At 50.5% G+C, this 27,318-nt stretch overlaps 2 protein-coding genes across 2 annotated transcripts; both read left to right on the forward strand.

Annotated features, from left to right (window-relative positions):
* Positions 1-1,333: 1,333 nt before the first annotated feature.
* PARL (presenilin associated rhomboid like) lies at positions 1,334-14,816 on the forward strand. The gene is given in 11 exon segments (XM_075417558.1): positions 1,334-1,418; positions 1,511-1,616; positions 1,618-1,710; positions 1,791-1,931; positions 4,651-4,699; positions 6,991-7,086; positions 8,485-8,634; positions 9,078-9,148; positions 10,451-10,552; positions 12,437-12,534; positions 14,331-14,816. Coding segments are annotated over 11 exon segments (1,062 nt in total). The 5' UTR covers positions 1,334-1,383; the 3' UTR covers positions 14,452-14,816.
* Positions 14,817-19,693: 4,877 nt separating this feature from the next.
* Positions 19,694-26,737, forward strand: MAP6D1 (MAP6 domain containing 1). Its single transcript, XM_075417466.1, has 4 exons — positions 19,694-19,867; positions 19,910-20,004; positions 23,804-23,921; positions 24,919-26,737. The coding sequence occupies exons 1-4, from the start codon at positions 19,733-19,735 to the stop codon at positions 24,994-24,996; spliced, it is 426 nt and encodes a 141-aa protein (XP_075273581.1). The 5' UTR covers positions 19,694-19,732; the 3' UTR covers positions 24,997-26,737.
* Positions 26,738-27,318: the final 581 nt, after the last annotated feature.

Consider the following 27,318-nt stretch of genomic DNA (forward strand, 5'->3'; position numbering starts at 1 on the left):
CAAAAAAAAGGAACAATGTTAATTAAATTCCTCTCCACTTGCAAAGGATTTGGCTTTGTAATGGAGCTCCTTGGAGTTGGTGTAAGGTGTTAATAGTCTAATCAGGCTTGTAGCCACTTGCAATTGCAATATACAGATCGTTCTCATCTTGCTGTTACCTTTCCCTTCACACAACGAAGTGCAGAGCAATTTGGGTTCGAAGGGACCGCACTGACGCCAGCGTCCTGCTAACGCACAGCTTCAGCGGTGGGTCAGGTCACCCAGTCACAACGGAGCGGCCTCGGGGCTGGAGACGGCCAAACCGCTCTCCCGTGGAGTCTGTTCCTCACAGCCACGGGGAACCCTTCACGCTGCTGCCTCTCGTCCTCCCGGAGATAAACCACTCTTTATACAGCTGCTTGATTCTGGCAGCTCCGCACTGCGAGGCCCGGGCATGACCGGCGTGTAGGTCGCTTGGCTGTCCCATTAGTGTCTCCACAGCAACGCAGATAACCAGAAAGGTGCATGCAACTTCAGGAAACTCACCAATAATGAGTTATTTTCAAACCAAACACACCCATTCCCTTTTTCCATTCGATTTGAGGAGGGTGTTGGTGTCGGCAGCAGCGGCTGGGTGCTGACGGCTCTCTGCCGGCATGCCGTCTCACCAGCTCTGCAGCAACTGGAGGAGCTACGAGGATGAGGAGGGGACTGGAGCATCTCTGCTATGAGGAGAGGCTGAGGGAGCTGGGCTTGTTCAGCCTGGAGAAGAGAAGGCTGAGAGGGGACCTTAGAAATGCCGCTAAATATCTGCAGGGTGGGGGTCAGGAGGATGGGGCCAGACTCTTTCCACTGGTGCCCAGCGACAGGACAAGGGGCAACGGGCACAAACTGGAGCAGAGGAAGCTCCAGCTGAAGCCGAAGAAGAACTTCTTCCCTCTGAGGGTGACGGAGCCCTGGCACACGTGCGGCAAGGCCAGGCTTGAGGAAGCGGCCCCAGCACCCTCCTTTCTCGGCTGCTGCAGGTTGAGCCCCGGGCGAGGGGGAGCCAGGCTCTATTCCAGAAGGCTTCTAGAGGAAAGAATGAGTTAATAACCATGGGAAGCCCTAATTGCACGCCGAGCGGGCCCGGGAGGTAAGGGAGCTGCCACACTCATCATGGCGGCTGAGGGTGCCCGCGAACCCGGCCGGGGTGGGGTGTCAGAGCCGGGACCCCGCCGGGTCAGACCCTCCTGAGATGGCGGCCGGGGCGGGACGCGGGGGGGACCCCTGAGGCCGCGCCCCGTGGGGAGCGGGGAGCCCGCGGCTCGGCGGGCTGGGCGGGCAGACCGAGCGGTTCCCCTGCCCTCACAAGATGGCGGCCGGCCGCCCCGGAAGCGCTCGGCGCGCGGGGAGCCGCCCAAGATGGCGTGGCGGTGCTGGGCCCCGCGGCCGCACAGGTACCGGCGGGGCGGGGGGAGGCGGCTGGCGGGGCTCGGGCGGTGCTGAGGGTCCTGACGGTCCGCGTCTCTCCCCCTCCCCGCTCCCGCAGACTGACGGTGCTGCTGGAGCAGCGGCAGGGCTTCCGCCGGGCGCGGCCGCGGCCCGAGGAGCCTCCCCCCCCCCGGCCCGCCGGTGAGGAGCGGCCCGGCCCGCCGCCCCCCCCGCCGCAGCCTCTGCCCGCCGCCTCCGCCCCGCGCCGGCCGCCCCTCGCCTCGCCGCCTCCTCAAGCCGCTCCTCTTCGCCGTGGGGGTAAGCGGGTCCTGCGGGCCGGGGGCTGCCTCGGGGGACGGGGGAGGGGGGCTCGTTGTGACCGGCCCGCTGCCGCCCAGTTCACAGGCTCTGCCTTCGGGTCGGCCGCCATCTGGCAGTACGAGTCGGTGAAGTCGCGGGTGAGGAGCTACCTGGAGGGAGCCCGGGCGGACTGGCTGGATAAAATACGGCCCCAGAAGAGGGGGGACCTCCGAAAGCAGGTACGCGGGGGGCGGGGGGTCCCCAGGGCCGCGGCCTCCGGCTGCTGCGCTGCTCCCGAGGCAGAGCCTCTTCGTCCCGGTTTTGCGCCTGGAGAATCCCAGAATCCCATCATGGCATGGTTGTCAGGGCCCTCTGTGGGTCACCCAGCCCAACCCCCTGCCCAAGCAGGGTCACCCAGAGCAGGGGGCACAGCACCGCGGCCAGGCGGGGCTGGAATATCTCCAGAGAAGGAGACTCCACAGCCTCCCTGGGCAGCCTGGGCCAGGGCTCCGTCACCCTCAGAGGGAAGAAGTTCTTCCTCGTGTTCAGCTGGAGCTTCCTCTGCTCCAGTTTGTGCCCATTGCCCCTTGTCCTGAATAGGTTCTCAGCAAATCACAGTAGGTACACATCCTGGCGAGAAAAAGTGGTAGAGTTCCTTCTGGGAAACTGTAGCAATATCAGTGCCAAACGCTGGAGAAGAATACTGTCCTCACCCTGAAATGCAGGTCTAGTCTGTGTAGCTGAACTAGGTACCTTTTGTTTTTTGGCTATTAAAAAATTCTATTCTCGCTGTGCTTAAGTGTTCTTAGAAGTGACCACAAGCTCCCAAAGAGGACAGAGCTAGCTTAAATTCCCAACCTTACGCATACCACTTCTTAATGCTCTGGCTTCTGAAGTGCATTCGCATTTTCAACTTGCACGTCACGAATACGAGGGTTTAGAGGGCTTCGTTCTTTGTGACAGCTGACATTTCCATTCAAATGCTTTGGGCAGTAAGAGCAACGCAAGTACTGCGAGACCTATTATAAATTTAGTGGCATCCCAAAAGGATCGCTCATGTAGTTTTCAGTTAAATGTATTTACAACTAAACACACATGTACGTTTTACGTTTGTTTCAAGGTTACTGCCGTGGCTTGTGATAGACGAGGCTCGATTACGTTTCCAGGTCCGCTTGTCCAAGGGGAGTAGGGCTGAGCGTGGCGCTGGAGAAGCGCGGGGTCCTGGGTAGGACGCAGAGGGGCTGGTTCTGTGATGAGATTTTTGTCTGCTGTGGTACTTCTCTCGAAATGGGTGTGTTGCGGGTCAGCGCTGGCGGGCAGCTCAGCACCACGCCACTGCTTGCTTACTCCCAGACCCCCAGAGGAAGGGAATAATAAAAGCAGGAAAACTTGGGGATGAAGATAAAACAGTGACCAAGAAATTGTTTAAGAAGTAGGAGAGGAGAGAAGAAAACAAAACCAGTGATGCAAAGGCAGTTGCTTATGATCTCCTGTAGGTAGATGAATGCCAAGCCTGTTCATGAGCAAAAGGTGCTGCCTAAACCTCCTAAAATCCCCTCTTTTCCCTGTTATTGCTGAGCATGGCATTACGTGGTAGGGAGTTATCTCTTTGGTTAGCGTGGGTCATCTGCCCGGTGGGGTCCCCTCCCAGCCTGTTGCACAGCCCCGACCTATTCACTGCAGGGGCAGAGCGAGGAGTGGAAAAGGTCTTGATGCTGTGCAAACACCGTTCAGCAAAAGCTAGAACATCAGTGTGTTAGCAGGACTGTTTTGGTCAGAAGCCTAAAGCACAGCACCAGGTATGAGCTGCTACAAAGAAAGCTAACGCCAGCAGGCCCAGTACAGCGTGCTTTCTTGCTCCGTGTATACAAACTGCAGGTGAGATTGTGATTGCCACTTAATGTTTTAAATAGTTTTGGTTTTATACTTTTGTTTTCCTTCAAAATCTGAAGAGGAAGATCTGGTGATTAGCTGTCCGAGAAATAAAACAAAATTGCCCTGTTGTTAATGGGCTTAAACTCCCAATCCCCATCTTGAACTGGTAAGTTCTGTTTTTAAAAATTCAGGATCCCCCAGTAGCTTCTGAGGGCATCTACTTCTTGTATTTTAGAAAAATGTTGTTTTCTTAGTGTGCTTATACTGGAGAACTTTGTAGGAAATACCGGTATCTGTATCCTGTGCCAGAGAACTAAACAACAAAAAAAAGCAGCGAAGTTGTTACTTTGATCAATCAAATAGTGAACAATGTGTTTCATGCAGCATTATTTCCCTCCACCTCCAATCTAGGGGTAATTTTTATGACGTTGTCCCCATCAGTATGGTTGGAAGGTCAATAAGCGATGAAGAAAATATATGTCCGAAATGATTCTGAAAGCTGAGGAAGGGAAATGGGGGTGGAATTTGCCTGTGGGCTGACTGCGCTCAAAATAAACTTTTGCAGGGGTTTTAAACTTGGAGGAGGGCTGGGTGAGCTGGACGCAAGGGGGAATGGATTCCACATCTTGTGAGCCACCTCTGCAAAAGTGACCCTGGCACAAAAGTGGGATCTCCCAAAGGTGGGTGGTGTGACGTTAGCGCTAGGGCAAGGCTGGGTCGAGGCAGGGTTCGTGCTGACGTTGGCTAATCTGCTGAAGTAGGCATTATGGGCTAGATCCTTGTTTAGCACAAGTGGGGGTAAGCCTGTGGAGCTGTGTAAAAGGATATAACCCCGATCGTTTTGAAGAAACTCTTCATCTGTATGGGGATGTTTTATAAAAGGAGGGTAGATCGCTGTTCTTGAGTAAGGAAAATACCAACCTGAAAAGCTAAACCAGTCAGAAATTTAAAAATTTGAAACAGATTTACTTAACGGATTTCAAACAAACGCTTTCCATTCTTAAAAAGGTAGAACCTTGTGCAACTGTTTTTGAAATTGCAAATACTCCGCAGTGGCACTGATGGGCAACAATTCCGTTCCAGGTTAACAGCTGGTGGAACAGCCTGACTGAGGGCCAGCGGACTGTGACAGGTTTGTGTTAGCTTACAAGTATTAGACATTCACGGGAAGAGAAATATGGCAAACAGGTACAGTATGTTAAAACAGATGGCTTTCACACCACGTTTAGCTTGTTAGGCACAAAGCATGTGTAAACTTCCATGCACATACCCTACTTCTGCTACACTTCCTGCTCACAAACTAATTTTTGTATGCATTAAAAAAATTCCTATGTGTCTGTGTGAGAAAGTGTGGAGGATTAGGTGCAATCTTTCCACGGCAACAGTTTTTCTCAGGAACTGTGAAAACCAGCAAATGCTTTTAGGAGGAATATGAGTATGTATTCCACTGATATGTGCAAATAAAACACTCTGATCATTTGTTGCTATTTTACATACATGGTATTGCAAACAAGAAGCAACTATCTTGTGAGCTTTCCTTTGGTTGTGATGTCAATTGGTTAGCCTAACATCACTTGAGCTGCCCCAGATAAAGGTGATATGTGGAGAGAAATCTATGAGAACTTGATTAAAATCTAAATAAAGTGGCTAAGCCATATCTGCTCTTATATATTCTACATGCTAACAAGTCCCATCAAAAAATTTGGTACAATGCTTGGAGTTGCTCTGCAACATGCAGGCCAAGTCACCACACAGATACAAACACTGTATTGGAGCAGGCAGGGTGAGGTTTCATGTTCTTTAGTCCCCAGACTACCCCTGAGCATGGAGCTGATCTGACAAGCGATATAAATTCTGGCTGGTAGACCCCGAGCCGTTTGGATACTTTACCCCTGATTGCCGTGACGGGATTGGGCTTTCTGTCCTGGAATTGCCAAGGGTTCTGTAGCGTCTTGGTGTAGCGTGTGGGGAAAATACTTCCTCTAGTAAAAGAGCGTGGTGGAACAGGATGGAGTGCTAAAAGGAGAGATCTATTGAAATTTTGGTTCTGGGATTTCATCCGTCGTAGTTTTTCCACAGTTCTTAATTTTATTACAGACTTCAAGTAGAGAATAATTACGTGACATTTACTGTTCTGTAAATGATGCACACTTATTTTCTGCTTCAATGTTTCTGGCTATTATATTTTAAATACCTAAATGCTTGGATAGAAATAGAGAAGGCACTTTAAACAAGAAACAATAACTTTGCATCATTATGTTTCTAATTATCCACATTCTTATTTAAACTGAAATAAGATTGCAATAAACATCTGTGAAATAAGAAGCTGTGCGTTTGCTGTCTGTCGTGGTGTAGCCTCAGCTGGCAGCTAAGCACCACGCAGCCGCTCGCTCACCCCCCACTCCCCCCCAGTGGGATGGGGAGAAGGGAGAAAAAGAAAGTAGAACTCATGAGATAAAGACAGTTTAATAGGACAGCAAAGGAAGAGATAATAGTAGAATACAGAAAGCAAGTGAAGCACAATGCAGTTGCTCGCCACCCACCAAATGATGCCCAGCCGTCCCTGAGCAGCGGTCTCGCCCCCAGCCACCCCGCCCACCCAGTTCATGTTTTGAAGACGATGTCCTGTGGTGTGGAATGTCCCTTTGGGGGGTTTGGGTCCGCTCTCCTGGCTGTGCTCCCTGCCAGCTGCTCCTGCACCTCCTCGCCCTGCAGAGCGTGGGAGGCTGGAAGAGTCCCTGACTTCGTATAAACATTACCCAGCAACAGCTAAAACATCTGTAAGTTATCAGCATCGCTCTGCCACCAACTCCAAAACACAGCAGTATACCAGCTGCTAGGAAGAAAGGTAACCCTATCCCGGCCGAAACGAGGAGGCTGTCGCCCAAAGGTAACTGTGCCATAGCAATGCCAACTCAACTTCTTACCCTCCATCTTTAAACAGTATCTTTACAACAAACCTCCCCAGAAAACGGAAATGCACCGCGTGTTTGCGTGTGGTTAAATGTAACTGCAGCAACTGGGTGGCATTTGGGAATAAGCAGCTAGAGAGGTGAGAAATGGGATGTCTGAAGCTGGCTCGTTTCACTGGTTCTGCACCGGAATAGAGATTTGAAACCAGAACTTGGCTGTCTTACCTACAGATTTTCTGGATTGTTGCTTTCATTCATTACATCGTACGTTAAAACAGCTGCAATTAAATGTCATATTTCTGGAAGGCTTCCACTATATAAATACAGCTTTTGGTATTTTTCTTTGCTTTTTCTAAACTCACTATAAAGTAAGACGCAGATGCTGCTTTTAATGAAATAGTGAAGACAAGGTATGATTCTTGTAAGCTTACTTTTGAATACTTGTTTACAGTAAGTGTTACGGCATGTTACATTCATAATTTGCTTTTATACTGTTTTTTCCTTTTATTAGGTATTATAGCTGCAAATGTCTTTGTATTCTGTTTGTGGAGGCTGCCTGGTATGCGACGGGTTATGTTTACATATTTCACCTCAGATCCATCCTCCAGTAAGTGGCCGGTAATTTGGGGGACTTCTCTACGTTGGGATGTAATAGAGCCTCTGATCATACTGCGGAAGCTGCGGATGGCACATAGCTGACTTGCAGTTCCATCACACAATCCTGCTCATGCCCAAATACATCATTTTGTCTAGACAGAAAACGCTTCTAGGGGAAAAAAGTTAGAAGTGATGAATTAAGAAAAAAAAAACCACCTCATCAGTGCTTTTCTAAATATTGTAATGTCAAAACTGGTGCCTGCTGTCTGGCCTTTTACTGCACTCAGTGGGATGCGGCTCCTGCCTTTGTACAGGTGAAGGGGCTCTTCTCTAAGCGGTGTCACGGCTTTCCTGGACGGAGTGCTGATTGCACCAGTCTTTGGGAAGGAGGAAAACAGATCGTACTGTGTAATGCCATTCAAAAACCAGTCTCAAATGTGGTTTGATTTTTTTCTTCCTTTAATGTTCTGCGGGATGCAGATAGAATGGTCGTCAGTCACACGCGTGTGCGCTTTATCAACGGACGAGCGTTAGTCTGTACGTTAGGTACGGAGTCCTTGTTTCAAGGCTGTGCTTTGGGTCACATTAAAAAAAAACCCAAAACAAAACACAAAACCCCTTGTCTTTCACAGCGTGTGAAATGTTTTGAAGAGGTTAACTTAGGAAAGCAAGTAGTATCTAATGGCAGAACAATTAGCTTTCATTTCTACAGCAGAGAAAAGAATTAAAAGGATGAGACGAACGTGTTAGGAGAGTACTTTCTGCTGTCCTCTGAATTTCTGCTGAAAGGGTGGGAACTGGAGCAGTTCCCCTCCCCACACGTACTCCAAAGCTGCAGATAGCTGTTAGGCAGAGCTGAGCATCAGTCACCCCAGACGCTCCTGTCGTAAATAATGTTGGCCTTTAAACCTGCTAGTGGGCTGGTTTTTTCCATTTTCAAGGCTGCTGTTTCAGTGAGGAGAGCTAGTAGCTTTCTGAAAGGAAAACTAGTTTTTCTTTGCGAGTCCGTCACTGTAGCAAAATAGTTTTATATAGATGCTCATATAATATATTAAAAATCTTTCACCATATACCTATATAATAAAATTTTTCCTTTCCAAAGCATAGGAGATGTGTTGTAAGATAAATGCGTTGTACGAAAGCTGCCCCAGTAGCTAATTAAGGCTTTCTAAAGTCGCTGTTTGTACGGCTTGCATATCTCTGGTGTAGGTGTTCTACCTTTCAAAAGATATTGCATGGAATTTGAAATTTGTTACATTTCTGGGTTTATTACACAGCTTGTATTTGAGAATTCTAAGCATAACTAGCCTATGGTACGTCTTGATAGATTTCTAGTCTGTGTAACAGGTGAGTTGAAGCAAATTAAAATGCTGATGTTTTTTTTCTTCATTGTTTTTCTGTTTTCTAGGAGCCCTGTGTTCTCCCATGTTGCTTTCTACGTTTAGTCACTTCTCTCTGTTCCACATGGCAGCAAATATGTATGTTTTATGGAGTTTTTCCAGCAGTATTGTCTCTCTTCTGGGATGCGAGCAGTTCCTTGCAGTGTATCTTTCTGCTGGTAATGTTAAATACATAGATATTTCCAACACTTAAAAATTATATATTCATGCAATTAAAGCGTGTGCATGGTTAGTCGATGTATGATGGCAGACGGCCATCGTTCAGTCCCACACATTGCTCTACGCTACTTGCTGTCATATAGAATTTTGATGGGTTTAGGATATTTGGCTTCAAAATACCATGACAACACAAGTATCTGGTTTTAAGTCGTGCTTAGCTATTTTGGCTAAATAAAATAGCTCAGTACAGACTCATGGGAGTTTCGTGGCAAAAGATGATGGCTAATTCAAGTTAAAATGAACACCACCGCCTCTAAAAAATAACCCCGAACCACACCACCTACAGTAGCTTCTTTGGGAAGGTGCACAGATAACACGGTTGCGCTTCTGGGGCTTGTCTGCGTTGCTGGCCTTGTTTCCAATAGTCATTTTTCTCTTCTAGGGGTTATCTCCACTTTCGTCAGTTATGTTGCTAAGATGGCCACCGGAAGGTTTGAACCATCCCTCGGAGCTGTAAGTATCTCAGAGTGTGAGAGACTTGTCGTGATCTCTGAAGCTATTTTCAAAGCCTGCTCTATTCTCTAACCTGCTTAAAAGCCAAGACTATGTTTGGGGTAGTGGAAACTAGGAAAGTTTACCAAAACCAAGTAACCAGGCAGCGATTCCTGTGTAAGAACTTGCCTGTTCTTCAGACATGTTAACTCCTGTAGTGGCAACCCAGAACTGATGCCACTTAATGCTAATGGCCTGTAAATGAGCACTTAACAGCAGGACCTCTTGTCACTGCGCAGACAGTTCACTTCTGGAACTTACTTCGTAAATGGTATTGCATAATTGTGCATCACTGGCTTCTCTAAGTGGAAGCAGACTACTTTAGAAAGAGATAATGCAATCAGACAAACGAAATCAGTAGGTGGTACTAGTGGAAGTTGTAGGGAATGCTGTGCGGATCGAGCAGCACTCCTGCCAGAAGTCTCACAGTACGAAAGGTAGGCAGGCTGAGCAGGGGTTGTGGTTGTCTGGCCTTTACAAGTGGTTTTAGCAGTGGAACGTTTAAAACAACTTGCCAAGTTTTAAAGGCTGCTTAGCTTACTTTACTAAACAATTGTTGGTAAAAGCCAAAAGTCAGAGTCTTGTTTTTCAATTGGAATGAAAAAGATCTGTTGAGCTGTCCTGAAGTTAGAATTCTGGGGAGTGCTGTCTGTGTATTGTCCCTCTATCTTGTGAATAAACTAGATCTGGAGCAAGTGCCTTTCCGTTAGTGTTACTGATCTGAACTTACTGATCTTGCCACGCGTTGCGTTAGTTTACTGTATTCACAGCCTTTCCACTGAGATACATCACGGATACAAAAGCCAATGGTCAATTGAGTACAGGCCAGAGAATTGCTGCTTTCATTGACAAAAGATTTCTTGTCCCTGTCCGTCTGTTATTTTCCTTGTTTTGGTACAAGCTTCAGAATGACTCCCTTCGTATTCATCAAACACAGACATCTCAGATAATTTAGATTTCTAGGGTTTCCTGGGAAAAAAGCACATCAGCATAAATTGTTGTCTTAAAAATCAGACGGGGGGTTATTTCTTAATTGTATAAGGGGTATTTTTATTCCCAGTATTTATAATTTCAGATACTGAAATTAAATAATGGTGTCCTGTTTTATTCTGAACTTTGCTGTGGTGCTTTGTACTTTGCGGTTTACCACAGGGCTGCGTTTGAAAATGAAAGCCAAAAGGCAAACAGGCTCACATGCAGAAAAATAAATTTTCCCATAGGTAACATCTCAGCTTACTTTCCTGTATTTTAATGTATTTGCAGTCAGGAGCTATAATGACCGTCCTTGCAGCCGTATGCACCAAGATGCCAGAAGCAAAATTAGCCATCATATTTCTTCCAATGTTCACATTTACAGCAGGAAGCGTAAGTGCCTTCGTACTTCAAAGAAATCCTACTCTTCAGACATTTTCCCCCTACCTCTCCAGTGTCTGAGCATGTGTCCTCTTCCTTTGTGTTTCTGAGCTGTTAAAATTTCTTCTGAAAGAGAACGCGGGTCATGGAGGTCCCGGAGACCGATTCTAAGTTGTCGCAGCCTAGCACGGTCATTGCACAAGCGTGTAGTGAATTTAGAGCTATCCTAAATTCCATCCTCCATGGGTCTGTTTCAGATCTGGTACCAAGAGGTGAAAGAAGCTGGGAGAGACTCCGGTTCGCCCAGCTGAGGAAACGGGCATGCGGGTGCTGTTCTTTCTGAGGGGTGATGGTTTTTATAGCAGCGCTTGCTACAGGCTAGTCTCATAGCGATACAGTCTTTTTGAAGTAAAAGTTGCCAAGATGGGAAAAACAGAGTTTCACTTCCCAAGGGAAATAACATTCCAGCCCTGGAGGAATACCTGCCTCCTCATTTGGATACCACCTCTTGATACTTTTAAGAAGTAAAAGTATCAGAGGAATACATACATCAGTACAAAAGTATCAATGGGATTAGAAATAAACTACTGAGGATTTTCTGCAGAGGTAGCACTAGGACTCCTTCTTTTTGTTTCATTAGGTGCTTTTAAGCACATCCACTACCCCATTTAAGAGCTTCTCGTGTATCTTGACTTGCTTTAGTAAGCTAATCATCTTTGGGCCACTAAATAAAACAGTTAAGCTTTGTCATTTCAAGATGGTGAGATTTAATACTTTCTGTAAGTGAAGCTTACAGATTTGAACAAGTGTTCTAAGACGCAGCATTTATGTTTTTCTTGCACTTGTGCTTCAGTGGACCTGGGTTTTTTTGCATGCTAGCCTTTAAGTGCATCTTTCCTAAAAAAGATGGCCAGGGTGGAAATATTGGCAGAGCCACAGAGAGCATTGCCCTGAGGAAGTAAGTACTCATTGCAACAGTAAAACAAGAGCAGCATTGGCTATTGCAGTGTGAATGTTGGAGGAATTTTAGCCCTCGGTAAGAACCTCTGCTATGTAATTGTAGCTCTAAACTCTGTGTACACGTTTAGCCTTCCTTACATATCTGTAATTTGCCTTTAAAACAAACAATCCAATGCAGCAATATAGCTGCTGTTCTAACACATATGCCTAGGGAAAGAAATCCTACTGAAAGTAACATTTCATCCTAACATTAGATCTGTTGGTCTTTAGAGAATGAGGCATTGAGTAAAATCGTACATGATTACAGGGTTTGTGTCTGCCCGGGATGGTACACCCTTCCTCGTGCTGTGTCTGGCCACCGAGCTGTTCATGTTCCTCCTGATGTGTCCTTTAGGAGCGTGTGATGATCAGTTTATATCAGATACGATGACAGGGATGCTGCCCCGCATGTTCCATCCGCCAGAGGATTCTGTTTAGGAGGACACATGCACAGAAGTCTAAGCTATGCTAGAAGCAGTGAGTGGGAATGTTGCAGTTCCATATTCCGTGGTTTTTTGTAGCGTGTTCTCTTTCAAGTAACTTCTTTTTTTTTTTGTGTGTGTGACCCGAGTTGTAGCTCAGACATTAGAGCTTTCTAGTAACTTTAGAAATGCAGATTGGAAGAGACTGAGTATTTGCAAAGGACACGCTCCTACCCTGCGTTGTTCTGCAGCTGCTCACGTCTGTATTTGGACAGAGCGGCACAGCTAAGGACTGAGTCTGTTGGTTTAAAACTTCTTGTTTGGTTGTTGTTACAGTGATTGCTTTGATATAAAATTGGTGGGATGTTTTTTGATCCCAAATGTTTGCTCCGTGCCAGAATATGAAACTTTGTTATCAGTGGCCGTTAATATGCTGTGACTGATCCTGTGCATTCCATGTTCTGTTCCTTTCCAGGCTTTAAAAGCCATAATTGCGTTTGACACTGCAGGGCTTGCCCTAGGCTGGAGACTTTTTGACCACGCTGCACATCTTGGGGGAGCTCTCTTTGGAATGTAAGTCTGTCTTTACTAACTCCTGCTTGTTTCGTATTTAAATTCATCCTGTATTTTTTCCTCTGTACTTCCTCTTACCTCTGAAGTGGGGGGGTTTTTTGGAAAGTCGTCTTAAGTATCATTGAACACAACTGACTGTTACCCTTATAGTGCTATAAAATTGTGTGGAAAATACTGTTAACAGATGCTTAGAACTGAAAGAAATTGAGCCGAACTGCCTTAGAGGAGATGTCAGATTGTCGTGTCCCTGTAACCAGGGCTGGCTGTCTCTGTCCTGCTCTCCCCAGTGCATTGAAGAGAGTCACAAAGCATAAAAGATTCCCACAAAACACAGCATGGACAAATTAAAATAACTTCAGAATTAAACAGCCAAGAAAATTCCTTTGTCTGAGTGTTTTTCCTCTCATTACCAATTTAGAGAGAGCCACAGAGTTAGTATAAACTCAGGCCAAATTCCCTTGAGCAGCCTTTACTGCCATTTCTCAGTCTTGCTGCGTTGTCTTTGAGTGGAGCCTTCCTAACTGGGAAGAACTACTAGAAACCAGTTTGTGGGAAGCAGCTCCTCATTGTTCCGTGTTTGAACTGCATTACCCAGTGAGTTTTTCCCCTGCTACCCGATTGCGGTGTTGTCTTCGTTGGCACACTTACTGCTAAGAGCGATTTTTAACATTTTCTGTGGGCATTTTAAAAGCCTACCTGACATTTAACCAGACAAAGAGCAGGTGGAGGACGCTTGCATTTTGGCCTACGAGTGGGTTTGCCTTTGTTGGCTGTTTCTTGGCTTTGGTGTCGGTAAGTTCTGTGCTGCACAGTCTCCTTTCCTCCCTTTCTCTGGCATCACAAATGCGTTTGGTGCAGTCTTGGTGATTCGTAACTACTTTCTGCCGTGGTGTACCTGTAGCAGCTGGTTCGTTACAACACAGATTCACACATTACGAAAGTAGGATAGTAGTTGCAGTAAAAATTGTTGTGAGTTGGACAAGTGTCTTTCCTTCCTCACCCCGCGATCATTTTGGTCGCTTCATCCTAAAACAGGGCCCCTGCTTAGGACAAAGTATATTGTATACGTTGCCTCAGACCATTGCCCGCTTCAGAAAGCAGCCATGATGTAACGGAACGGCCTGGCACTGGCTGCTGGCTCCTGTAAAAGCACTTTTGTTATTCAGGACTCTGGCGTGGCCTCAGGCCTGTGGGAGAACCTGCAGCCGATTTTCATGCAGTTGCTGCCTCTCCTGCTTCTCCACCAAAACCTCCCTCCTTAATCACTTCTGTCGATATTCATATATCAGCATATGTAGTTCTCTATGAATATAAATTAAGCTAGAACACTTCAGTAATTAAATCTTCATTTAGATGGTTATAGGAGAAAACTCACTTTGAAGGGAATGTGGCTGTGCATTATGGGGCAGCTGTGTTTACACACAAGAAGAATACTTTACTCGGCGTTGTCCGTAAGGATTAGCACAAGCAGCAGTACTGTTTTAACAGCCTCTTAAACGGAAGTAGTTTGTTGCGTCTTTTTTAAGTAGAAATCACGAGAGCATGAAATTAAAGGCATGAAACCCATTCATTCTGAGGACTGAGACGAGCAAGAGCCGCAGCGAAGTCTACAGCTGGGAGTGAGGAGACCAAGTGGCTGACCTGCCCCTGCCCCTTTCCAAGGCCGTCGTTCTTTCTGCCCCCGTTTGTCTTGTCTCCCGTGCGAAGCATCCGAGTTACTTGATCTGAGTGGTCAGCCTGTTCCTCAGATACAGAGATAAGCTGCAGTTAGCTTTAACTGGAGTTTTCTTTCTCAGGTGGTACGTGACTTACGGCCATGAGCTCATCTGGAAGAACAGAGAGCCACTGGTGAAAGCCTGGCATGAGATGAGGACAAAGAACACAGGAAGAGGAGGAGGAGGTGGAAGATCCGACTGATTCCAGTCCCAGCGATTCCTGGTGCCCAGGTGGCACGTTACTTGAAGACACGGGATTGAATTGGTTTTGAAGGGTTTTTGCTACTCCACATTAAGCCTCTAAGGAGCTGAAGTTTCTAATGTTACAAAAATGCATATCAATAGAACATGAACTCCGACAAAGGCAGAACAATAAAGGTTTTTATCCTGTTGCTCTCCGAGGTAACAGTATGCATTACATTTTTTAAAGGAGAAATAAAAGCTTTCCAACAAAGTGACCAAGAGCTCTGTCCAAAAAAACCTCAAAACAGGGTATACAACTGCTTCATGCTTAGGAAGATTAAAGATTTTTCAGGTGAGGAAGTGACTGGATCACGCATCCCCCTGACAACTGCCAGACAACACGAGGCGCTTGCCGAGAAGGCACGCTGCAGGCAGATGGGACTCAACGCGAGGGGAGCGTGGTGACGTTCACTGGGTTTCGTTGCTGGAAAGGTTGGGTGAGATAAGCCAACGGCCTCTTTTGATTGTAAACTTGAAATACGTGAAGCAATACGGGATTGTTTGCCAAAGCTTACCCACTGGTTAAGGGTCCGGCTGTATTTGTCAGCTGTGGCTTATCAACCTCTGCTTTTCATTTCTGTCTGCTGCCAAAACGCTGCCACGTCTTGTCAGCGTTTACTACAATCAATCATAACTTTTTTCATAATTACATGCAGTGGAAGAATGGCTTGAACGGAGGTTTTGGATATTTTACCACGAGTTGTACTGCTTTCTGTATTCTCTCACTGCCTTAGCCGGTTTTGGTTGGGTTTGGGTGTTGTTTTAAAGTTGTGCCTTTATTGCTAGTTTCCTTTAAGGTTTTTCTAAGAATTTTAAAAGAGGAAAATTTGGTTCAGAATGTGCCAGTTCTAGAAAAATGAGCGGCTTGGCAAAAATAGATGAGGTGCCTGAGATCAACAACACTAACCAGAAGTACCTACTACAGTGAGCCCGAGGGTGGGACCGTGACCAGTGTTGGCATTATACAACCAAAAACAAAACCTGGAGTTGGGGTGCGCTGCTACTCTGCGCCCCTCCTGCCAGGATCACTGCCAGGCCCCTTGCGAGGGGCTGAGGGGTCTGCCCAGGTTCGAGCTGGGGGGTTGGAACCCAGAGCTCTTCCCCGTAGGCTGAAGCAGTCGTTCCAGATGGCCTGGCTTGCCAAAGAGCTCGGTCCATCGGTAGGAAGTGACTTGGGCCTTTTTACTTTACAGCAGTGCATTCCAGAACATACATTTCCTGTGGGGATAAGCAATACGTAGTGCAAAATGGCACCAGCTGTAAGAATGATAGAGTACAAAATTATAAACTCCCTTACTGCCACAGGCCCGTGCTCGACTCTGCAAATTTTCCTTGCCAAAACGTAAAACCATTTTCTTTCTGCCTTGGAAAGTGAGACACTGGAAGATTTGTTCCCTGAAATGCCTGGTGACTTAAACGCTTAAAAAATGAAAGAGTTGGAGCACCTAATACCCCTCTGCTCCGCTCCGGAAGCTTCCTGGCTTGGTGTTCCTGATCCGTCGCTTCTCCGTTCCTGCTCCCTCCGACAGCCGGGAGCGGCACGCCGGTTGCCAGGGCTCCGGCCCCAGCGCAGCCCTGCCTGCCGCCGAAGACGCCCGCTGAACCGGCTCATGAGGGACGATGTCACATCAAAGATGCTCAAAAGCCATAGCTCACGGTACTCTGCGAGTTGGTTTTGCATCCGTTTAATACTTATCCGTTGTCTTTGTCCACTTCCTTTTATTTTTTCCCCTCCCTCCATGCATTACCTCTTGTCCACTCAACTCCTCTAGTCTGCCACACGTCTGTAGTCGCTGAGGGTTTTTCAGAGGTCCTGGCTGAAAGCAGCAGGCAGCAATATTGCAGGAAATACGGTGTGGAAACCCTGACGTGCTATATCTTACAGGTCTAGCAGAATAAGCCAAGGTTACGGTGAAGTTCTTCACCGCGGTAGCCAGTGCCTACCTCACAGCGTGAAGGTCACGCTCCCGCGTCGCGTGGGCTGCTCGACTTTCGCAGGCTGTCCCTTCGGAGGCAATGCCGGCACTTCTGGGTTCTCGGAGTTGCAGGGCGGGCGTCAAAGCTCCTGAAAAAAACCAGCCTGGTGACTTCCAAACCTCTCTGGCAGTCCCGTCTCCTCAGTCAGCAGCTGCAGTTTGAGGGTCTCATGCTTAAGCTTCACCTGAACTTGAGGCCCAGCAGTGTTCACCCTTCCGAAGGCTGCTCAGTACCTGGATCTCCCTCATTTGGGGACACCCTGGAGGTATTTAACGTATCTAAGGTTGTACAGAAACATCCACGTGGCCAAGCGGCGGGTTTGATGGCACTTTGTACCCGAGCCTTCCTACAGCACCGTCTGCCAAAGGTGAGGCTTCTTCTCTGGGCCAAAAGGACTTTCAGGCTGCCGCAGGGAAGTCACCGCTCGAGTGAGCCAGCCAAGAAACGGCCTGGATTGTGACAGCTCATGAGGGTGGGTAGGATACCTTTCTGGCAAGCAAAGGCCCTTCTTGCAAAACCTGGCACCAGCCTGTGCCAGTAGCTCAGTATTTAGTCACACCGTTGAGTGGCAAAGAAATTGGAAGAATGAAAGAAAATCAACAACCCCACTCCCCCCCCCCCCCCAACACAGAAAAACCAACCGCAGACAGCACCTACCACCTAAACCAGAGCTAACCCCATGGAGAGACTTCCCCCTCCCCCACCCCTTTTCAATAGCTCGTTATTGTGAATAAGAACACAGTGCGGTAATTATGTGGACGCTTGGCAGAGACAGCGGCTAGTGTTGGCGCAGGAAAACAGCGGTGAGTGTAAAGCCGTGGTTAGCCATGTAGAGACACAGACTCCCAGCACGGCAGGGGTTGGCAGGGCCCTCTGTGGGTCACCCAGCCCAACCCCCTGCCCAAGCAGGGTCACCCAGAGCAGGCTGCACAGCACCGTGTCCAGGCGGGGCTGGAATATCTCCAGAGAAGGAGACTCCACAGCCTCCCTGGGCAGCCTGGGCCAGGGCTCCGTCACCCTCAGAGGGAAGAAGTTCTTCCTCGGGTTCAGCTGGAACTTCCTGTGCCTCAGTTTGTGCCCGTTGCCCCTTGTCCTGTCACTGGGCACCACTGAAAAGAGCTTGGCCCCGTCCTCCTGACCCCACCCTGCAGATATTTAGAGGCATTTCTAAGGTCCCCTCGCAGCCTTCTCTTCTCCAGGCTGAACAAGCCCAGCTCCCTCAGCCTCTCCTCGTAGCAGAGATGCTCCAGCCCCCTCACCATCCTCGTAGCCCTCCGCTGGACAACGCTTCACCCTTTAAGAAACTCTGCTGTGGCCTTGCCACATTTAAGGAACGCTTTGCTTCAGCGTCGTGATCCGCTCTATTGAAATTTCATTTCAGCACTAGAGCAAACGGAGCTTCCAGCCCCCGTTCCTGGCAGCGACAGCTGTTTTGCTGTCCCATTTGATGGCTTTCCTTGTCTTACTCTTGCAGCATTCCCCACCCCCCAGCTTTTAATCATGCTAAATCCCTTCTAAACGCAGACAATTTTGTCATCTCCTCCAGCTTCTCCTGGTTGCCCTGCCCGCGGTCGCCGTTTGTACTGAGCCAGCGGCAACAGATGAGAAAGCAGATGTTGCGTTTTCTCCCGTGGCTGTGAACGCCGTTTCTCTTTACCAGGGTAAAGTGCTGTACGTTTCACCCAAACACCCAAATTTATTTTCCAAAATTACTGCACGGAGTAGTTCTAGGAAAAGACGAGCAGCAGAAAATGAAGAAATATAGAAATGTCTCCCTGCCTATTCCTTAAAGCAAAATTATGCTTGTGGGTTTTTGAGGCCACAGACGCAACGCAGCGTCCGACACCCCGTGTGTCACCGCGTCAAGGCTTGTGGGGGGGACCAGAACTTCATCGCCTGAAACCGCTGAGCCTCCTCGCCCGACCCAAGGCGCGTGGCAGGGGCTGGAAGCTGGTAGCACCAGCAAGCGCCAGCTCAGGCAGTTGGGACAACAGGGTCTCCTGCAGAGGAACCTCTTTCTCTCCCCCGATCGCCGTGCTTCCCGGAGAGGCCAGGCGCTGCCTCAGCCCGTCCCCGCGTTTCCAGCCCTCCTGCCCACCAGAAGAAGGCCCAAATCTGAAGTCCGAGGTGCTCAGACGCGGCAGATACAGACCGCTCAGCTGAAACAAAGCACTGAATCTTGGCTTTTCAGGCTCCACTCCACAACTGATTTCTTACTTGCTCCTACCAGGTGACCACCAGTGAAGAGATTTTCACCTTCTAACAGCACCTGCCCAGCGAGCCTTCAAGCACATGATTTTCTAACGGGTGGTGTCTCAGTTTACCTTGGCTTTTACAGCCTTACACTTCGCAGCTTGGTGACCCGGGGGAGACGTGGCTTCCTCCGCTGAACGGGGAGCTGCCGAGCAGCGTTGCGGCCCGCGGCCGCTTGCCGCCTCAGACGTCGGGTTTCAAAAGCCAGGCTCGTCCCCGGCGCGATTCTGTCAGCCTCGTGGCTTGCACTGGGCTTCGAGCGCGACTACGGTGAGCAGCGCTGTGCCTTCCAGTCCCTGGCGAACGGTAAATGCTGTGGGTCGTATTTTAAATAGATATATATTAAATATATGATAGATGTGTGGGGTTTCGTCTGTAGGTGGCATTTTAAAAGCCAAGCAGCGAAATGGTTGATGGGGACGGAGGAAGGGTGTCTGCTAGGAGAGGTGGGCTTTCTGCACGCAGCTATTGGAAAGCGACGCCGCAAAGCTGCTGGGGGGGAGAGGGGGGGTCCCTGCGCGTGAATCACAGAACCGTTAAGGCTGGGAAAGACCTCTCGGATCACCAAGTCCAACCATCACCCCAGCACCCCCACGCCTGCTAAACCGTGTCCTGAAGTGCCACATCCACATGGTTTTTGAACCCCTCCAGGGATGGGGACTCCACCACTGCCCTGGGCAGCCTGTTCTCACAGAATCCCAGCATGGCAGGGGTTGGCAGGGACCTCTGTGGGTCACCCAGCCCAACCCCCTGCCCAAGCAGGGTCACCCAGAGCAGGGGGCACAGCACCGCGGCCAGGCGGGGCTGGAATATCTCCAGAGAAGGAGACTCCACAGCCTCCCTGATGATTCACAACTTCTTCAGTGAAGGAATTTTCCCTGAAATCCGACTTAAACCTCCCCTGATTGAAACTGGGGGGGGAAGGGGGTTGGGGGGGGAGGAGGGGCTGTCGTTACCGGGGGGGAGGGGCTGCCGCCCTGCGGGCTGCGGAGCGCGGGAGCCCCGCGGCCATGGCGTGGCCCTGCATCAGCCGGCTGTGCTGCCTGGCCCGCCTGCGGAGCCAGCTGGACGGGTCGGACCTCTCGGTGCCGCTCGCCATCCGCAGCCCCTCGGACAGCGACGGGGAGCGGCGGCGGCGGGAGGGGGACGGGGCGGCCCGGCGCGGCGGGGCCCCCCTGCCCCGGGCCCCCTCGGCCGGCACCGGCGGGAGCGCGGCGGGGGACGGGCCCGGGCGGCACCGGCCGCCATCGCAGGGGGACGGCGGCCACACCACCTCCTACAGGTACCGGGGCGGGGGGGGGAGGCTTCGCTGCGGCCCCGCAACCCCGGGCGGGTGCGGGATGAGACCGACCCGGGGCTTACGGGGGGTCCGGAGCTGCCCCCAGCCCCTCGCCACGCACCATGGCGGGGGGGGGGGGGGGGATGCCGGCCCCTCCGTCACCGCTGCCGGTACCGGCTTCACGCCGTTACCGCGCGCTCCCTCACGACGACGGCTGGCAGACTGTAACACACTTAACGAGGTATATTAATAATTATTTTCAGTCGAATAGACCCCCAAGCATTGAGACGCCTACTGTCACGTCCCGAGGAGACGTTTCTCGCCCTGACTGCAGTTCGTGAGATGATTTATCACGGTGCCTTTAAGACCGGTGCTCGTATTTCTCAAGGTGCTTTTGGGTGCATCAAGAGGAGTGTGGCCAGCAGGACGAGGGAGGTTCTCCTGCCCCTCTGCTCTGCCCTGGTGAGGCCCCATCTGCAGTACTGTGTCCAGTTCTGGGCCCCCCAGTTCAAGAAAGATGAGGAGCTACTGGAGAGAGTCCAGCGGAGGGCTGGGAGGATGAGGAGGGGGCTGGAGCATCTCTCCTATGAGGAGAGGCTGAGGGAGCTGGGCTTGTTCAGCCTGGAGAAGAGAAGGCTGCGAGGGGACCTTCGAAATGCCTCTAAATATCTGCAGTGTGGGGGTCAGGAGGACGGGGCCAGACTCTGTTCAGTGGTGCCCAGTGACAGGACAAGGGGCAACGGGCACAAACTGAAGCAGAGGAAGCTCCAGCTGAACACAAGGAAGAACTTCTTCCCTCTGAGGGTGATGGAGCCCTGGCCCAGGCTGCCCAGGGAGGCTGTGGAGTCTCCTTCTCTGGAGATATTCCAGCCCCGCCTGGCCGCGGTGCTGTGCCCCCTGCTCTGGGTGACCCTGCTTGGGCAGGGGGTTGGGCTGGGTGACCCCCAGAGGTCCCTTCCAACCCCTGCCATGCTGGGATTCTGTGATGACAAACTCGCCAGGGGCCCTGTTCCCAGGCTCCCAGCCCTACATGTGAGACCGTATTCCTCAGCCCCCTCCTCCCCACGCAGGCAGCCGCCCTGGTCCTGGTGCAGTTAACATGCACCGGGATTGCTAACTGCGGCATTCCAATTTCTGCGCTATTTCATCCTTTGGTCGGTCACAGAGCGATGGTTATCTTTGAATAAAAGCACTTTCTAAACTTCCAAGCAGCACAGGAGTTACTTCAGCAGAGAAGCACAGAAGGAGCAAGGCCCATCTTTCAGCAGCGCTTCCAGCCCCGCGCTGTCGCTGCAGCTGCCCCGCCGCTTCAGCCCGACCCCAGAGGAAGGGCACGTCAGCAGAGAGCCACCTCGCTTCCCCCCGACGCGTCCGCCCTGACGCTCGGCTCTCAGCTACTGCCCTGAGAGAGCAAGATATCTGCAGCTCACAGCACGCACGCTAGAGGAAGCGAGACACCAACAACCAAACCAGAACCAGTTTTAGGAAAAAAGTAAGACCTGAAGTAGTCGAGGAACTCCTCGCGGTGTAGGATGAGGCGAGACACACGTCGGGGCAGCCACACGAGGACAGAGCTCCCACGCAACACCTTTAAGCTGTTCGAGGACTACACGGCACAACCGATGCAGGCAGGGCTACACAAGCCAAGCCACCTTGGTCTTAGCCCAGTAATTCCCAGTTTCTTTGAGTTACTACCCAGTACTGCAAACGTAAGAAATCCCCGTGCTGCTGAGTGCGCCAGGAGTCGCAACAAGCAGGAGGAAAAAGGTCCACAATAGCTTTGCAAGCCGCAAGGGTCTCTTTCGTTTTAGGTTTGTTGCTTTTTCTGTTTTTAAAAGAAAGACCAAGCCAGAGTGGAGCAGCTGGAGCTCCTCACACCCATTTTCCCCTACACTGGGGGCACAAGGTCTGTACTGGGCAGCGCCAGTCCCTCCGAAGCCCCGGGAGCGTTCCGCGTTCCCACCCTTCGCAGGCTGAGCATCCGCAAGCGCGGGGAGATCTCCGCTCGCGCCGCTGCCGCTCGTCCCCCTTTCCTCCTACCTCACTGCTCTCCAACGGCAGCGCTGCAGTCCGTGAGCCCGGAGCTCGTCTGCAGGCAGCGGCCGAGCAGCACGGCGAAGCGTCCGCGGTGTTCCTCGTTCTTCCTAACGAACGCTGGAAGGACCCTGGTCGCGCTTTAAGCTGCTGCTTGGTGGGCACCCACGGCTCCTCGCAGGCTCTGCCCGGCTGCAGGCGAGGAGGCTGTGCTGGGGAAGCAGGAAAGGCTGATCAGCTGTGGCAGGGGCAGAGATAAGGGGGCTTCTGTAATGGGGGGCAGCTGGAGGGGGCTGGGTGGGAGCTATGTAATGCCTTTAGGGGGTTTAGAAAAGGGAGAGGGCATCCTGCAGAGAGACACGCAGGTGGGGACCACTGCAGGTAGGAGGTCAGAGGAGGAAAGCTGTGCAAAACACACCTGGTTTTGGTTCGATGCTCTCATCTATCGAATTTGAAGAGCTACTGGAGAGAGTCCAGCGGAGGGCTACGAGCATGATGAGGGGACTGGAGCATCTGTCCTATGAGGAAAGGCTGAGGGAGCTGGGCTTGTTCAGCCTGGAGAAGAGAAGGCTGAGAGGGGACCTTAGAAATGCCACTAAATATCTGCAGGGTGGGGGTCAGGAGGACGGGGCCAGACTCTTTCCAGTGGTGCCCAGCGACAGGACAAGGGGCAACGGGCACAAACTGAAGCCGAGGAAGTTCCAGCTGAACATGAGGAAGAACTTCTTCACTGGACAGGGGTCAGGACTCAGTCTTACCCCTCGATCCTACATATAAGCAGCTAGTAAAATGCATTTATTATTTAAATATGCCAGAGTATGAACATAAAATTGTCACATCCTGGTTAGTCGCCCCTCCTTTTGCTAGAGAAGCTGTTGGAATTGGTTGTCGGAGGTACGTACACAAGCAGAGCAGGCTTTGGTCTTCTCCCCAGAGCAAAGCCACCAGCTCAGCCGGCTGATGCCGCCGCATCCAGAAAGCCCCACCGGAGAGGGCATTACTGAAGCCTGTTTGCGACAAGAGGTGCAGAGGGAAGGCTGCAGAAGGGAGCTGGCAGCCGAGCCAAGCCAGACCCTGCCACGCTGTTCTTCAGCGCTCTCAGGACGCGTGCTGCCCCTTCCTCAGTGCGGTCTCAGCACCCATTTCTCAGACGTCGCTGCTCCAGCAGTCAGTCAGCCAAGCACCGCTTTCTCAGACACCATCACGCAAAGTCAAAGCAGCGAGTGCTTCCCCTCGGAAGGGAAATCGTCGGCGGAAGCATCTTCCAGCTGAGACGGCGTCTCCCCTTGTCTGCATTTCAAACTAAGTTGCCGCAGAGCACCTGTGCCCGCTGTCGAGAGAGCGAAAGCCGTGGAAGGGAACACCAGCCGCCTCGCTGCACACGCGTGAGGGCTAGGCACTCGCAGCCCCAGACCATGACGCCAACGAGCTGTCGAGCAAAAAGTCACCCTGACTTGTTCTCACCCAGGAGGAAAGCGTCAAGCACCTCCAGGAGAACGCATGTTTTGCCAGGAATAAAAGAAGAGTGAAACCAGGGCAGCCAGTTAGCCCAGTCTGTGCCCCGTGGCATCTTCCAGCCTGGGCTTTCTGAGAGGGCAGGCCTCTAGGCTCAGTTCTTCTTTTATTCTCAGTATGCCTTAGACAGGTTCAATCTTACGAGCTGATTGTATCCAGCCTTACCTTCTGGCTTTGCAGCCACTCTCAGCAGAAGTACCCTGTGAATATGTTGTGGTTTATGGGTTCTTCTGTCTTGACAATCTCGTTTCAGGCAAGAGTATCGCCCGTGGACTGGAGCAAAACCATCCAAGCCTATAAGGACAAAGCAAGGCTTCATTATCCCAGAAGACCATTTTGTTCAAGAGACAAGTTACAAGGCAGATTTTAAGGTAATTAACATATTTTAAAATCCCACAGCCAACGTGAGTAAAGCCCAAAGTAGGCATCAGGAACTCCTCATTTGTTATCGGCGTGGTGCGTGTAGAACAAACCCCTGTCCTCATTGACCACCCTTTCATCACTGCCCATTAGGTAACGTGGCCATCCCTTGCTTTCAGACAGACACACTAGAGAATATCATGCCGTAACTTAACATAATTCAACCCGAAACCAAGGTTTTAAACTGGGGGACAGTCAGGAAGTTCAAGACTTGCAACTCCCTCGGCTGGATGCCTTACGTACGAGGGGTGTGTCATGCCCTCTCGGCGCGAGGTGCTTTCAACGCCCTCCGCGCACACGCGGGGCGGTCGGAGTGCACCAGCATCACGGCTGTAGCAGGAGGTTCAACCTCTGCTGCGAACATCAGCCACGGACAGAGGTGTTTGCATGGGAATGTTTGCACAGGCTCACCGAACGGGCTGGCTACGAGGATGGTGAGGGGACGGGAACATCTCTCTTACGAGGAGAGGCTGAGGGAGGTGGGCTTGTTCAGCCTGGAGAAGAGAAGGCTGAGAGGGGACCTTAGAAATGCCTCTAAATATCTGCAGGGTGGGGGTCAGGAGGACGGGGCCAGACTCTGTTCAGTGGTGCCCAGCGACAGGACAAGGGGCAATGGGCACAAACTGAAGCAGAGGAAGCTCCAGCTGAAGATGAGGAAGAACTTCTACCCTCTGAGGGTGACGGAGCCCTGGCCCAGGCTGCCCAGGGAGGTTCTGGAGTCTCCTCTGGAGATATTCAAGACCCGCCTGGACAAGGTCCTCTACAGCCTGCTGTAGGTGATCCTGCTTTGGCAGGAGGGTTGGACTGGGTGACCCACAGAGGTCCCTTCCAACCCCTACCATTCTGTGATTCTGTGATTCTGTGATCGCGACGCTCCCGACCCCTCAAACCCTCCAGACAGTCGCACCCCGCATCGCACTAACGTTTCTCTCCCCCTCACCCCACTAGGTCCCGGAGGTGAAGACCAGGTTCTCCACCAACCCTTCTGCTGTTTTCCACGCGCCGTCGCGGATCCTCAACGTGTGAACCGGGAGCCTCCTCACTCCCAGCCAGCTTAAACGCGGCGTTTCTGTTCGGAATGTATCACTATGCAATTTTCATGAGGAGCGTTAAGATCAAAGAACCGGTGTTCTCAAAGACAGCTCCAGTGATGAACGAGCTGCACACACACTTTTCTGGGAACACGACAACCCGCAAAGCGCTCGGTTCAGAACTGGCAAAACCCCCCCGCGAGGAGCGACCTGGTTTTTCGCAGGAGCAGGTTCGTTGCCGTGCCAGGAGACCGGCTTTGGGCAGCGAGGGCAGCATTGCGGGCAGCATCCCTACGCGTAACGACGCGGGGTGGGAGGGAAACCAGCCACAAGCGGGCTGGGTGATTGAAACCAAAAAGAGTTTTATTTAGCAGCACCCTCTAAGTAGGCCAGCAGAAGACAGGCAGTGCCTGGCTGACTTCGGAGTTTCTTGAGGGGCTTGGGAAATCGGACCTCAGATGGCAACACCAGAAATCCCAGCATCAAAATCTGAACTTCCAGGGTTGTTTTAGAAGCTGGAGGAAGCCAGCATCGTTGAACTCTAAAATCAAACCGGCACACAGAGTGTCTAGGGGTTTTAAGGCTGGAAAGCTGGATATTTCCCAAACTGGTGGGCTGACACGAGCAAGAGGGGACTGAACTTCGGGAGACGGCCCTGACAGCGGCCCACCAGCCTGGCTCGGAGAGGACTGCGGGGGCAGAGTCAGCCAAGCACCCATCAGGCACCGGAGGATCTCAGATACTTCTGTAATTTATAGAGCTGTTAGGGCGAGTGTAAATATTGTCTATGGATTTTACCTAGAGCAATCTGTGGTCCTTTAATGACAAGGACGTGCTTCTACTTTTAACAAATATTAATTCTGCATACACAAGGTGGAAGATATTGCCTTGAAATTCCTAAATTATTGCTTGTGTGTTGGTAATGCTAATGCTAGGAGCAACCAGAAGCAAATGTTACTTGGAAACTCTTCTTCTAATGTAGAATGTAAGACATCCTTCATTTTTAAAGATAGGTCATTTTAAGCATCATTGCTCAAGCTGATTTGTTTAGATTGGCGTGCATTGAACTCTTGCTGAGGTACACACGTTTTAAGAAACCATTTTTTAGCCTTTGTTCATCAAGACTGTAGGGGGTTTGCAGTTTCTATCTCAACGACTTCTGCAATATAATTAGTCTGCTGCGTATTTCATGGTTTTGCTCATTATTTGGGGGGAGGAAACAAAAGAAAAACTTAGTTTTGTGTTTGAAACACACCTTTGTGTTGGCTAGAACGAAAGGAAGCTGCCCTCAGATCCCCTGAACGGTGATCAGATCTTCATTTATCTGTAATGCAACACACTTTAACACAGAAGGTCGAGCTCCGCCTGGAGAACAGGGACCGCCCGCAGTGAGCTGCGTTGGGCCGGGACAGGGGGACCTACAGTGACACCAGTGCTTGCCAAAATCATTTTTCAGGAAATTAATTTCAAACATTCACACTGTACTCAACGTTTCGCATGTTAGATGTTTCTAAGAGTGCTATCTGCTCGTTTAATCTCTTTATCATGTTTTTAGCAGTTTTGTTCAAACAATTTAAGTTCATTTCAATCCTGGACCTTATTAACAGCAAGGAAAAAAAAGAAAAAAGGACAAATTGCCTAGTCAGTCTGTTTTAATTCACTGTGTTTCTTAAAAAATAAATCAACCCTGTTCTAAACAAACTGGTACTATAATAAGCTTGTATTTTATCAAATGGACTGGATTTAATTTAATAAATTAAAACGTATTTTGGCTATTGGTTCTCTCCCAATTTTTTTTTTTTTTGTTGCAAAACATCACCCTTGGGTATTCAGCCTTGCAGGACAATTTGTCGCCGCGTTTCGCTCTCGCACAGCTGCACGTGCAGACAGCACAGCACACAGGACACCAAGCAAGGCGGCGGGGAGGTGTGGTAGACACACCGGAAGGCTGTGCTGCCATTCAGCGTGACCTGGATAGGCTGGAAAGTTGGGCAGAGAGGAACCTGATGAGGTTCAACAAAGGCAAATGCAGGGTCCTGCACCTGGGGAGGAACAACCCCAGGCACCAGTACAGGCTTGGGGTGGACCTGCTGGAGAGCAGCTCTGCGGAGAGGGACCTGGGTGTCCTGGTGGACGACAGGGTGACCATGAGCCAGCAGCGTGCCCTGGGTGCCAAGAAGGCCAATGGGATCCTGGGGTGCATCAAGAAGAGTGTGGCCAGCAGGACGAGGGAGGTTCTCCTTCCCCTCTACACTGCCCTGGTGAGGCCTCATCTGGAGTACTGTGTCCAGTTCTGGGCTCCCCAGTTCAAGAAAGA

Source organism: Opisthocomus hoazin, chromosome 4, assembly GCF_030867145.1.
Source record: "Opisthocomus hoazin isolate bOpiHoa1 chromosome 4, bOpiHoa1.hap1, whole genome shotgun sequence".
Classification (NCBI taxonomy): Eukaryota; Metazoa; Chordata; class Aves; order Opisthocomiformes; family Opisthocomidae; genus Opisthocomus; species Opisthocomus hoazin.